Source organism: Desmodus rotundus, chromosome 1 (assembly GCF_022682495.2).
Source record: "Desmodus rotundus isolate HL8 chromosome 1, HLdesRot8A.1, whole genome shotgun sequence".
Classification (NCBI taxonomy): Eukaryota; Metazoa; Chordata; class Mammalia; order Chiroptera; family Phyllostomidae; genus Desmodus; species Desmodus rotundus.
This window is the reverse complement of record NC_071387.1, coordinates 173377572-173391986: the sequence shown is the minus strand read 5'-3', so window position 1 is coordinate 173391986 and position 14415 is coordinate 173377572. Positions and strand designations below refer to the sequence as shown.

Sequence of the window (14415 nt, the reverse complement as noted above, 5' to 3'; positions counted from 1 at the left end):
TTAAGAAGTTTACAGCCTAGTAGAGGAGACTTAAGAATACTTCTGGGTGGGGTGGAGGGAAGGGGAGAAAAACCATACAACTGTAATTGAATAACAATAAAAATTTTAAAAAAATACTTCCAAAGGAAGATCGCACCATCTAGACATTTAATTATCTAAAGAAGTAATGATAATAATTAACATGTATGGAGAACTTACAGTGTGCCGCTATGATTCCACACCCAACTAGGGTGTGGTTTCCACACCACCAAGCAACTCTCGGGCGCCAGCTGAGTGTCCTACAATTCAACCGAACTCTGATACTACCTGATATAAAATCAGAGCGCACAGGTTAAGGGCTCCGTCCCAAAGACTGCCCCTCCACCCCCCCCCCGACTCCCCACACACACACTTTGGAGGACAGTGGCAATTTCAGGGTTGTCACCTGTGCTTCTGACCAGCAGGCTATAGATTGGAGGTTCCAATGACTCCCTTCATGGGTTTGGTTAGATTGCTAGAGTGACTCACAGAACTCAGAGAAAACTTTCACTAGCAAAATCCCTGCTTCATTATAAAAGGGTGTAACTCAGGAATAGCCAGACAGACAAGATGCATAAGACAAGGGGTGGGGAAAGGGCATGGAGCTTCCATCTCTCTCCAAATGTGCCATTCTCCCCAAAGCTCCCCATGTCCACCAACATGGAAGTTCTTGGAACCCCGTACTTTTGGGCTTTTATGGAGGCTTTATTACAGGAGTGATTAATTAAATCATTGGTCATCAGTGTATTGAAATCAATCTCCAGCCTCTCTTCTCTCCCAGGAGGTCATGGGTTGGGACACAAGGTTCCAGCCAGCCCCCATTCTTAGATGCTTTCCAAAAGTCACCTCATTAACATAATGAGATACCTTTATAGCTCTCAGCACTTAGGAAATTCCAAGGGTTTTAGGAGGAAGACCAAATATATATCTATTATAAATTACAGTATCACAGCTACTATCCTAAATACTGTAGATTATTAACTCTTTTAACTTAATATAATAACACATTTGAGAGAAATGCTATTAGTATTTCCCAATTTACAGAAAACTGAGGCAGAGAGAGGTTACCTAACTTGATCAAGGCCACCCAGACTCTAAGTAGAAAGGCTGGGAGGTGATTCCGGGCAGTCCTTCCCCAGAACTATCCTATGGGAGAATAGACTCTAACATGGAAAAGGAGAGGCTATGAGGGACTGCTGTAAGCTTTTATTAATTATCCTTTTATTAATTATCATATCTCCAGTACCTAGAGCAATGCCTGGGGGATAGTAGAGTAACGCTGGCCGTAAACAATGTTAAATCTGCACCCAACGTTGCAGCCCTAGGGTCTGAAGCTGTGTACAAAGGACTAATAATAAGCACGTTCACTAAGCATACATGGCCAGAACAACCTTAAGTGGAGCATCCGCTTCAGAGAGTGGTAACTAGAGGGCAGGGAAAGGATTTTTAAAGGTAAGAAACAAACTCCTGTGTTTTCACTGAGCAAAGCCTGGGTGGGCAGGAGCACAGGGCGCTGCCTGCCTCTGAGCTAGGAGGCAGAGGATTTGGCAGGGGAGATGTAGCGCCTGTTGGCTCAGGGAGCAGCGTGGCAGAAGGTGGAGAGGTGGAAGTGAGAACACCAGATGAAGAGGCCGAGGAGTAGTATGGCTTGAGCCAGTTGGGATGGAGATGGTGTCAGAAAATAAGAGGCAGGCAAGGCAGTGTATCAGGTAACTCAAAGAGAGTTGTTATGAGGGTTAAATGATGCAATGCATGTCATATAGCTATTAGCGACCTCACAGAGCACAAACATTCAATAAATGCTTTATTGTATTGTTGCTGCAATTATGATGGTTACTATTATTTACTGGTTGGCCCACCCAGCTCAGCTCAGGAATACCCCAGACCCTCGTCGCAAAGAACAACCCCTGCTGCCACTGACTATGTGCAGTGTTCTGCCGTTTAGAACATGGACCCCCGAGGCTCTGGGTCTGGGCTTCACGTCTGAAGCTGTCCTCAGCTTCCCAAGGTGCTTGGCAAGTCTATTGCCATCAACAGCACACAGGCCTCTGATTCTCTGTCCTCCAGGCTGCCTCCCTGTGCTCCAGTCAGAAACTGCTCCACAGCTATCTTAGCTTTTAAAGATTTAATCCAATCTCTTCCCCTTCCTACCACAATCAAAACTTGACTTAACAGATTACTTTAAATTGATTTCAGTGGCAAATAAAGGAAGGGGGTCAAGAGCAGGAATTTCAATGATTAGTGGCTTCAGCCTTCATTTTATTCAGGGCCTACCTTTCCCACCCTTCTCGTTAAAAAGCGGAGTCAAGGAGGTGCATGAAAAAACAGGCAGGCACCCTTGTTCCTCCAGACAGTGTCCAGACTTCCTGGCTCCCAGCCCACTGTCCTCTCCACCGCTTCAGTGGCTTCTCTGTTCTACATTCTGGGTCAGTGACAGTGCTGTGGGGAGCTCCATTAATTACGACAGTCTGGCTGTGTCAAATGGATTACAAATGGAAATACCTGTGGAGAGCCCGCAAGGTTACTGACAAAGGCTAAAAGGAGATTGGGAAGTGAAGGACAAGTATCTTCTAAGTGCACGCTGTAATCAGACAAAACAAATTGGTAGAAATAAATTAAGCCTGAAAGACAGTTTCACCTTTTCTAAAATTCTGACTTAATGAATGCTCTGGATGTGTTAGTACATTCACTCTTGCCTAGAATTTTGTTGTTAATACCAAGCATTACAGTAAGTCAGAAATGGGTCAGTCAGGAGTTTGATCGTTTTCAGAACGGGTCTCCTTCTGTGGACAGCCCTACTCCAGACTATACTGGGTCTAGGAGCAGTTTGCCAGACTCATAGCCCTGATCCACTCCCATCTGGACCTCTATATCCAGAAGCAGCCTAACTATATCAGGCAGAAGAGTTTGATATCTGGCTGAAGAGCACTGGGCAGTTATGCCACCTGCAAGCCTGGAGATGACCTTGTAGGTCCGTCCCCTGGGGCCTCATATAAAAACTTTGTGCTTCCAGTTGGTGCCTGGATGTTACTGGGGGCAGTTTTACTGATAGCCCCGTATCCTTAGTAATCTCTGCAAGCTTTTGTCCAGGATTCAGTGTGACATATGTAATCGCTCTCTCTCCTCCAGTCTGATACACACATCACTGATCACACATGAGGTTCTTAATGCATCACTCTGATTATGCTGAACTCCAGCTCAACATTAAATGCCTGCTCAAGAAAGAATAAGCTTCTTGCCCTAGTTTCCAATGTCCCCACCATCAAACAACATGTGATGGGCCCCATGAGGTGTCCAATGATGTGCTGGGTGATAGGGTTGTCTCTCCTCTTAGATGCTCTCCAGCCGAACAGAACAGATTGGATGAGAAACACCTGAGAAGTTTTTTCAAATGGCGTATGCTTCCTGTCACAGAAATTGTGATGGAGTCTTCAGGGTAGAGCATGTGAACTCTGGAAACAACCGACACACACAATTGGAAAGACAAAGAAAGTAGTGCTTATAATATAACTGTGACATAGACACCGATCGCTGCAAGTGCATATTGTATTCTCACATAGCCAGATTTGGGGGAAGTGGAGATTCTGAGAATTACTTTTTGGAAACTATCTGAGCTGAGATTTCTTAGGATGAATCAGAGTTAGCCAAAGAAAAAGATGGAAAAAATATGGTCTAGGCAGAAGATGCTGGGTATGTGAAGGCATTTGGGGTGATGAAAGAGTGGGGCATTTTGATGAACTAGGAGCACTTCATTCCTTGGGAAAGTGGTTGGAAAAGAGCCTTGTGAGATAGGTGGGCCTACATCATTAAGGTCCTTGTAAGCCATGCTAAGAGGTTTGGACTTTATCCCTAAGCCATTGGAGGGATTTACCAAGGAGAAAAGGGATGCAACCAATTGGATGGGCTAAACCAAGGGACAAGGCAGAACCAAGGATGAAACCCAGGTTCAGACTTGGAAACCACAGTGATGGTGTCATTCACTAAGTTAGAGGGAACAGAAGAGGAGCAGTAGAGACAGAAGACAATCGAAGTTTTGGACATGGGGGGACTCCAAGAGCAATTCCCCGTGGTTAAGAGTGGATGTACAAGTCTTACGTGAGTTGAGACAAGTACACTGGGAGCACTGGGAATACAGGTTTAAACATCATCAGCATGATGGTAACTGAAGCCCTAAGAATGGTTGGTGCCCCGCAAGGAGAATGTGCATAGAGAAGAGTCCTGGAAGACCAAAACTGAAGGTCCGAGGGGAAAGGAGCAGTTTACAAAGGGCACTGAGAAGGAAACCCGGAGCACCTCTTGAAATACATAAAGGAAGTTGCAGGGAAGCTCAGCTAAGTAAGCACTCAAAGTGTCAACAGGATTTAGCAACAAGATAGTCACTGACGATGTTGGCAGAAGCAGCTAACTTGGAATTTTGGGCCCAGAAGCCTAGTTAAGGGGGGTTGACAAGTGAGTGGGAAATGGGGAGCTGGGGCAATGAAGAATTTTATGAAGAGTTGCTTATAGGGTGGTGAGAAGACAGGGTCGGAAACAGAGATTGTGGCAAGGGCTAGGACGTTTGGAAGCATGAAGGAATGCAGAAGCATGAAGTAATCAGAAAAGACTGTGCAGGGGGAAATGCTTAAGCTAATCTTGAGGAAGTGGTTGGCATTTCCTTGGAAAAAGAACTGGTGTCTGCAAAGGCAGGGAGGCAGGGGCAGATGTGGCCATATTCAGGGAATTCTTAGTAGTTCTGTTTTGTGCTATCCCCTCCTTCATATACCCTTCCTTCCAGCCAGGCCGTACTGTTGATTTGGACCCACATTCAGGCTCCCTTTGCTCACCCTGCTCTCACCACCGAGAACGCCTAACCCCCTACTTCACCAAATGTCCAAGTCCCCCTCACCCCGGCAGCCCACCGTGAATACCAAGACCTTCGTGGATTCCCAAATGTCTTCTTCCTTCTCCTCCACTTGGGAGAGCAGAACTCCCCTCGGAATTCTCCTAGCATTGTGCTCGTATCTCTCCTGCAGCATTGCTACTGAAGTCTCAAACATCCGCAATAAAAATCAAAGATGTCTCAACAAGGTCAGGTGGAGTAGCCCAGAAAGTTTAGAATGAGTGGGGAAACAGTCCATTTTGCTCACATTCTTTTGGCAACCCATCACTTCAGAGGGACAGGGTTTTAATCAATGTGGAGAGACATCTTTCCTTGGACTTAATTCACTCCAGACCGTCTCATCCCGGGCATACTTACTGCTCCGTGAATGTCAGCACTTATGCAGGTGTCGGCTTCCTGTGGTGTGGAAAGCTGCTCTGAATGCCTGCCAAGAACTTGGGAGCTTTTGTGTCCCCTCAGCCCTAGGCGATAATCAGACAAGCTCTGGGCTAGGCAAAGGTGTCACCAAAGTGCTCAACAAAGATGCCTCACACCACCAGTCGTCCTTAACAGGAGCCTGCCCTTTGCTTAACCCCCTAGCACTTTCTCATCAATCCCAACACTTCCTATTCACTTGTGAGTGCTCTGTATGCTTGCGGGTGTGCACATAGCACTCACTAGTGAAAGAATATATAGGAAAACAAGACTGAGTGAAGAGAATTTCAGGAGCAGAAAGGTTTCTGATTCACCGTAACGAGTGCACAGATACAAGGTTCAGTCTTTCTTATTTGTCAATCACAGTTTACATTCAGCATTTTCCTATATGAGTGTCAGATGTACAGCAAAGCAGCCAGAAAATCAGGTACTTTACGGAGTGGTCCCCTCACTGCCTTAAATACACACCTGGCCTGATACATATTTACCACAATATTATTGACTATATTCCTCTGCTATAATCCACATCTCTGTGACTATTTTGTAACTACCAGTTTGTACTGCTTAATTCCTTCACCTTTCTCACACAGCCCCCAAGCCCCCCTCGCCTTGGACAACTGTCAGTCTTGATACAAATCTCTTAATATCTGCGTATAATGCCTACATGCTTTTAATACATAAAACAAGAGAATGGGTTCAAATATACCGCCACAGCATGCACATACCACAGCGACCGCATGTCCACTCTCTTTGTAAATACAGCATCGTAGGAGACATTTCCTCTCAGAGCGTGAACCATACCCATCAGAACTGCACTTTATAATATGTATAAATACCAGTTAGGTCAATCCCCAAACCTCTTCAATGTTTGGAGAAAGGGAAGGATATATGGGAATTTAGGAAATAGATTTTCTAAGCCTTAAAGAAATAGAAATACAAAGATTTTCATATACATATATATATCTTTATAGTTTTGGTGATTCTGTTCCAAGGAAGCATTGAATTTCAGATGAACTTGAGTTTCAGGAAATGTAGTCAGTATCCAAAGAGATAGTGAAAGGTAAAATTCGTCACTCTTCAGAGTCCACTGTATCTTTGCCATATCCAGTTAGGTTAGTTATGCTCATTGTTCATTTGGTGGTTTAAAAAGTAAGAGTCTGAAAAACGGTGAGAAAGTGAGTTATCTTTCTGTTTCAAGCATTCTGTGACTCATCACTGAGATAGTATCCTGAGAAATCAGGTTCATATATACTGTCTGACATAGTTATCAATGTCTTCACTTTGGGGGGCTAATTTATTTATTTATTTTAGGGGGGGTTTTGTTATTTTTATTGAACTTATTGGGTTTACATGGGTTGATAAAGTTATATAGGTTGCAGGTGTACAATTCTATAACACATCATCTGCACACTGTATTGTGTGCTCACCAGCCCAAGTCAAGTCTCCTTCCCTCACCACTTATCCCCCTTTACCCTCTTCTACATTCCTAAGACAAGTTTAATTATGAAAGAGAAATGTCCTGTTTTTAGCTCTCAAAGTGTTGACACCGAGTGTAGTGAATAATTTTTCACTAAGGAAAGGATGAAGAGAGTCCTTTTCTCCCCCATGTTAGCTGAATGTGAGGTTTTTTTAAAGATTTTATTTATTTATTTTTAGACAGAGGGGAAAGGGGGCAGAAAGAGAGGTAGAGAAACATCAACGTGTGGTTGCCTCTCAAAAGCCCCCTACTGGGGACCTGGCCCACAACCCAAGGCATGTGTCCTGAGTGGGAATCGAACCAGCAACGCTTTGGTTCGCAGGCTGGCACTCAGTCCACTGAGCCACACCAGCCAGGGCAGAATGTCAGTTTCAAGAGAGGATTTTAATCTGTGGAGACTGGAAGTGTGGACTGTGTTTGATTAATTTGATATGCCCCGCTGAGGCGCCTGTTTTCTTCTCTGGCTCCGACTTGCTATTCTAGTTCCATCTAAATGTATGACATAGTATATACCGTTTCAAGGAACACTGTCAGCTTGGTGGGTGATGTTAATTTACTTCAAAGTATGACACATGAGAACCTTTGGAGAAGAGGAAGAAAGGCCTAGGCGTTTGGATGACACATTTACACAAGAGGACCAGAAAGCCAGGACTCGTTTTTTTCTTGACAGTTTCCAGAGTGTCTAGGCTCAGTAATCAACAAAAACGAACCCTCATCTACACACCATTTTCTTGAGGTGGGGCACATTTTCACTTTTTCCATTGCTTCATCGAACTCCTGGTTCCAGGTTCTTTCCCAAGGTCCCCTCTGGTCCAGGTTAGGGTGGAGAAAGGAGGGAGCCCCTGAGCTCTGCTCTAGGAGGGTGGTGCCACCCATCCTGGAAGATTTTAGGGCTACAGCAGTTGTCAAAATCAACCAGCCAAGAGGTGGCCCCTAGCTCCAGTCTGACCATGCTCTAGCCCTGTCCCAGTTGGCAATGAAAAACGTATTTCTTTGTGGTCCTTCTCAAGCCTCTGGGACTCATACTGGTTAGTTCTGCTCAACAGGGTATTTCTGTCCACCCTGTCTATGGCCTGCACTATTTCCTAAAAACCCAGCCCATTAAACTAGATTTGGTTTAAGGACTTATTTATTTCTCTACTTATCATCATGCTAAAAATTTCAAACCAAACTTCATGAATTCAACAGCTGGCAATCTTCTCTTGCCCTTGTTAGAAATATCTGTAGATAGTGCTAGGGACAGACTGAACAAGGAATAATTGAAACTTCTTCCTAAGGCATGAAGGAGGTGAATGGAGGCAAGGAAATGGTCCTATATAAAGGGAAACAATTAGTATTAGCTCTATTTACTAAGTGCTTCCTCTCCACTAGGCACCAAGGTACCTACCCAAGCTAACTGTTTTTCATTTAATCCTCACCTAAGTAATATTGCACCCTGTTTTACAGATGGACAGACTAAAGCTTAGTGAGTTTAAGTTGCATGTTCTAAGTCACAGAGCTAGTAAATAGCAGAGGCAAGTTTATAAAAGAAGCCAACTTTACTCCAAAGCATGGGCTCTTTCTAAGAATCTATGCTTCTCCCAACAGAATGAGGAGCTCTAAACAATTGAAATTTAATTCTAAGCAGTGATTCTCAACTGTGGGCTGTTTGCCCCCACCCTAGGAAATATTTGGCCATATCTGGGGGTATTTTTCATTGTCACAACTGGTGGGGGGGCTACTAGTGGCATCTAGTGAGTAGAGGCCAACGATGCTGCTAAACATCCCACAAATGCCCAGGACAGCCCCCAACAAAAAGAACTATCTGGTCCAAAATGTCAATAGTGACTAAGGTTAAGAGACCTTGATTCAAAGGATGGGGTGGGGGAGGGGCTTAAAGCCAATTTATAAAAGAAGGTTATGTCTGTACCTCACTCGTATGTGCTTTGTCCTGTCACAGATGACAGCAGCCTTCTAAATCTAACTTCCTACCCCCTGGTGAGAAGACGGAAGAGAAGGTTCTTTGGGCTATGTTGTCTCGTCTCCAGCTAGACAATTCCTCCTGGAAACCCACCCCAGGGGAGACCAGAAAAAAAATCACAGAAGCCGAGGAGGACCTCCAGACAGCTGAACCACAGTTATTGGTTTTTGACTATGTTTTCTATGCTTCATTATTACTTTTATCTGCCACTCTCTGTCCTTGTAAATGATTTTACATTTGAAAGGAGCTGCTGTCAAGGGAAAAAAAAAACAGATTCAAAAAGCAGGCTGTTTTTAAAAGGATTTTTAAAGCCAACATTGTGCATGTCTGCTCCAAACCATACCATGACAGATGCAAGAATTATGATTTTTAAATTATTCAAAGGTTTTTAAAAGTGTATTATACAGAGAAAAATTATTTCATGTATAATAGTATATCTATAGCTCTCGCTGACCTTATGTTAACAATTTATCATATATGGAAGAAGTCTTTCAACATAGAAACCTGTTTCAAACTGCAAAACTGTGTTAAAAATCCAATCTATCAATATCATTAGAAATAATATTATAAGCAAACATACCACCTCACCTATTGCTTTCTTCGCTTTGATTTACATTTAGTCTTCCATTCTGTCAGAATCTAAGAGCTTTGACTGAAAAATATCTCGATTTATAATGCAACAAAAACCATATATGAAAAGTATTTAAATTTTGTAAATACACAATAATCCTAATACCTTCGTTCAACGCATATGGGCAACTGATTTCCTCTTGATCCAATGGTGTCTTTTTCAGCTTCTTGGAGAATGAAGTAATCCAGTTAGGAAATGGTGTAGTAACGTATACAACTGCCCTCAAATGTAAAACTTGAATATTATCACATTTTGTTCTAATTGAAACCTGAAGCATGAAGTCTGCACATCAGCATAGTGTTAACTCTTTTAGGGCATGCTGGAATTAGCTCAGATCGTACAAATATTTAACATTTTACATTGTTAATAAAATCTTTTTAGTTCAGCTAAGCTTGTCTCATTTTAGGTGACTATACAGATGTGACTTTTCCAATGTGTACTTCGTGTCTTACCTTATGAGTTAGATTCTTGAAAGCAGGGCACATGAAGCAATACTATTATTTTAGAAAGGAGGAAGCCAGGCACCATGTCGTTCTGCTCACAGCTTTGTTGTGACCTTCCTCCACTGAACTTGTAACATGGTACAGATTTTGTTATATTTCCCCCTGTCCTTCCTTTGGCCCATTTCCCAGACAGAATTTCCCATGGGGTGGCAGATCAGACCTTTGGACTTCTTTCCTTTTTTCATAGTTTGAAAAATCCTGAAGTCAGACAAGAGGTCCCAGTGTCTAGTATAATAAAAGGATGAGCTAGATGCCTACAAATTATTTATTCAAACTCACCTTTAGTCCCAACCCTATAATTTCTTCCTACTTACGTGCATGGGCTTTTACATGTCCACCAATATTTTGACCTGAAAATGAAGTATATTAAAGCTTTTAGCTTTAGTGAAGTTTATAAAGACAGGAGCAGACACGTTACTGGAATAATTATTGTATTAGGTCGAATTATCTGAAATTGCTGGTATTTGACTGTTTTGACCTAAGGAATAGCAATTTCATATAGTTCAACCTAATATCTAATGTTGTGGAAATTATCCTTGGAACTGTCTTCTAGCTGCTTTCGATTGAAAGTGAAGCGAAAGGATGAAAGAGTTGGGAGGGATCTCAAGAGGCTATGCAGGTCTCTATTTAGATCAGCCTGTCGTCAGCCTCATTCTTAGAGGCCAGAGTCGTGCTCCAGTGAAGGGTAATTGAGGCATGATTATAGGCATGCCTGACTTAATACGAAGAAGTACCCCTGAAAATTACATGAGAAAATCATCATGTTCTAAATCAAATACTTGCAAAAACAGTTGTGGCAATATGCTATTTAAAAGACTCCTTCGGTGAAAGTCCCCTGCAAAGCAGGCAACCATTCCCAGACTTACCTGGTCTGCAAATCCTGATTTTCATAAGTCAAGTTTGGTTAAAGCTTAATATCCTTTCCTGAATGTGGTTTATCTTTATCCCCTGAGATAAATTAATTTCAGGTCCACTATTTGAGAGATTATGAATTAGCCCAAATTGGCACATTCTCACCCCCGTCTCTCCCCTCTCCCATCTTTCTACTATATAAAACCCTTAGCTTCATTCTGGTTCCTACTAATTCATACAAAGTTATCAACTGGTAAGTCCAACCTTGGTGTTCAGCACGTTCTTCTAAATGCTTGGCCTAAATCACTTCTGCTCAGTTAATTTGTGTTCACTCTAGCCTTAGTCTCAGCATAAAAGTAACACTTAGCTTCTGTGCAACTGTCCTTTGTACAACTGAAGACTGTTAATAAATTCAGGTCTCACCTCCGCGTTTGGGAGGATCGCAGTAGCATTTCATGGAGATGGGAATTTGTCTTATTCCCTAGCTAGGTATTCTGTACGCAAGGTAAACAAATTCAGCCACTTTATCTTTTATTCATAGTGCCTGTTTCCCAGCCTTTGATCAGTTTTGTAGTTCCCTTAGACGCACTCCAAGATTTATAGACCTTTTTTCAGTAGCAGGTCCTAAAATTAAATTTAGTGCTCAAAGACCTGATAACCTACACTGGCGCATGGTTGCAACAGGTAATTCACCTGCTAGGTATGCCAGTGCATCTCTTAGGAATTGACCCCACTCTCCTCTCCCTACCAAAGGACTTTCTCAGGTGTAGTTCCATGAGATAGAGTTCTACTGTCTCAGCTTCCTGCCGGCAACGTGCTATAAGATTAGCAATAACACTGAGCTGATCTCTGGGGATAAGGAGAGAGCACTGAGCCTTTTGTTGCATGTACTCACATACTTGGAAAACAAAAGGATGTGAACTTTTTCTGGCACACAATCATCCATTTTACCGCCATATTTCCAACACCCCATGTTGACTTTTTTTTTTTTTTAAGATTACAGAGGCAATTCATGTTCTTTGAGGAGATCTGGAAAATACCACTAAGGATAAAGAAAAGAAAAATCACCTGAATGCCACCACAATCACATTGTTTAAAACTACATTTCCAGGCTTTGTATCAGTCAGTGGTGGGGTCCAAAGGCACTTTTGGATAAAGTTTGGACAGAAACGCCCATAAGCCAAGGTGTCACTTTAAAATATGTTTTGCACATCTAGGAACAGATTCACTGCACACTTCTGGCTGTGCCCTTGTTCTAGAGTACAGAGAAGGTGTTAGAAGAAGCCCAGTCCAGATGCCTCCTCGAATGAATGCTCTGGGGAAACTGAAATCCTCCTAGGTCGTTTTGTTCCTCACCTCTCCTGGCAGCACCTGGATACTTAACTGTTTGGCGATACTGCCACCTACTGAAAGCTGAGCTTTACAGTGAGAGGGGGAAACAAATACCAAGTATAAAAGGATCTAATTAATTTTAGGCAGCAAATAAATGGGCTAGCTTAACAATGACCCTGTAGGAATTTCAGGCTCTGGAAATCTCAGAGCTGAACGGATTAGAGACATCACCCATAGTAACTTCCCGCCCCGCACAGATACCTAAGCAATGCCTATCATTTCTTTGCATACTAGGACATCAGCAAATGCTCAACTTTCAGGTAACTATAGATAGGATGAAAAAGAGCAGTAATGCTATTGGTTCCAAATAAATCATTTAGAATTAAATATAAAGTCCAGAAATAAACCAAAGGACATAGAAGAATTGAGTACATTGTAAAGATGACATTTCAAATCCGTGAGGAAATGTTGGATTGTTGAGTAAATTATATTGTGATAACTGGTTAGCCATTTTGGGGGGAGAAATATTATATCTATGCCTCATAACTTTCATCAAAATAAATTGTAGGTGCAGTAAAGATTTGAATGTTAAAACACGTAAATAAACATATAAAAGGACAAGCAGACAGTACTAATGAATATTTATGTAATTTTTGTGTGGACCAAAAAGCCTTTCTAAGTGTGACACTAAAGAAAGAAACCGCAAAGGAAAAAATGGATGGATCTGACAAATTAAAAATGCAAAACTCCTATATGATAAAAAAAAATACCAGATTTAAAAAAAAAATTTGATCTGTATGCAACAAAAAGTATAGACCTCTAATACATGTGAAGAGCTTAAACTCCACTACTTTGGGGAGTTTCCACAATCTACAACCCCCTGCCCAGCCAAATGTTCCCATTTCACCCTCTTACTGCACATTTTCCATCATGGCTTATTTAATTGCCTGTATCCACTAAACTGGAAGCTCGAGGAGGCAGCAGCCATGTCTCTTTTGCTTACCATTATATCTTCAACTCCTAACACAGTGCTAGACACAAAGCAAATCCTAAAAACATACTTATCGAATGAATAATGATTTCATGAATAAATGACATTTTATGACTCAAAAAAGTCAAACTTTCCAGCAGAAAATTGAGACAAGGATACAAACTGGCAATGTACCATAAATTTAAATAATGCACTAATAATAAATATGAAACAATTTGAATATACTGGTAATCAAAAATGCAAATTATTATAATATATTCCTTTTTATGTATCAGAGAGGCAAATGGCATAAAGAATTAAAGTGCCCAGGGACAGAAGGAAGTGTAGAAAGAAATATTCTCTTACAGAGTCAACAAGACTGTAAACTGAGTCAACCTTTCTGGAAAACATTTTGGCAATATATGTTGTGTGTATGCCAAGTAATTCTACTTTAGAGAGAGTCTCCTTGAAAGGGTCAGAAAATAGGAACTAAGATACATTAATTCATTATTCAAAAAATATATGCACGAAAGGATGTTTAGCGCCGCAATATTTGGAGGAATGGCAAATATAAATAAGCCTACAGTACAGGGGTGGTTAAGTGTGGTATATCCTTTCAGTGGGTACCATGCACCAATTAAGAATAAGCACCATATGCTGTATGTATGGAAATGAATAAGCTATTCTGTTAAGTGACAAAAGAAAGTTACAGAAGAAATCTCTAGTATTATTCCATTTTTAAAATATACATATCCAGGTGTGCATTAAAGAGTCTGAATGGACATTTGCTAAAAGGTTAACATCATTTGTCTCTGGGAGGTGAGATTTGGAGCACTTACATTTTCTTTTGGCATATCTGTAATTTTTGAATTTTCCACAATGAGCATGTAGTATCTGTATAATTTTTCAGGGAATAAACAGCAATGTTCACAATATATATTAAATAAAAAACATGTTATAAAACAGTATGTATAGTATGATACAATATTTGTAAAAATAAAATTATATATAAATATATGTATGTATATATATGCATAAGAAAGCTAGAAGGACATACATTAAATGTTAATAGTAGTTATTTATGGGTAGTGGGATTATGGGTGATTATTTTTTCTTTTTGCTTTTCTGTGTTTTCTAATTTTTCTACAATGAATATGTATTACTTGTGTAATAAAAACTATTAATAAAAGTTTTAAAAAAGAATGAAAAAGTGAAAGAGACATTTTTATGAACCACTTGCCCTCATCCCCTCATCCTCCCCATTCCAGGACAGGGAGAGAGAAGGAGGATGGGGGACGGGAGGAGCAGGGAGGGGAGGGGAGAGGGACAAAGACAGAAGGGAAGGAGAGAGGGGGAAAGGAGGATGTGAGAGGGAGAGG

The 14415-nt window shown here is 41.4% G+C and overlaps 1 protein-coding gene across 2 annotated transcripts in view; it reads left to right on the top strand.

Annotated features, from left to right (window-relative positions):
• Nucleotides 1–14203, top strand: part of RGS7BP (regulator of G protein signaling 7 binding protein) — an 86873-nt gene extending 72670 nt beyond the window's left edge. Inside the window, exon 6 of one of the 2 annotated variants that reach the window (XM_045186363.3) lies at nt 8728–14203. In XM_045186363.3, the coding sequence (XP_045042298.1) occupies nt 8728–8819 (92 nt within the window). In that variant the 3' untranslated portion in view covers nt 8820–14203. The remainder of the gene's footprint in view (nt 1–8727) is intronic. The other variant, XM_024578575.4, reaches the window with a different exon arrangement.
• The last annotated feature ends 212 nt before the right edge of the window (nt 14204–14415 follow it).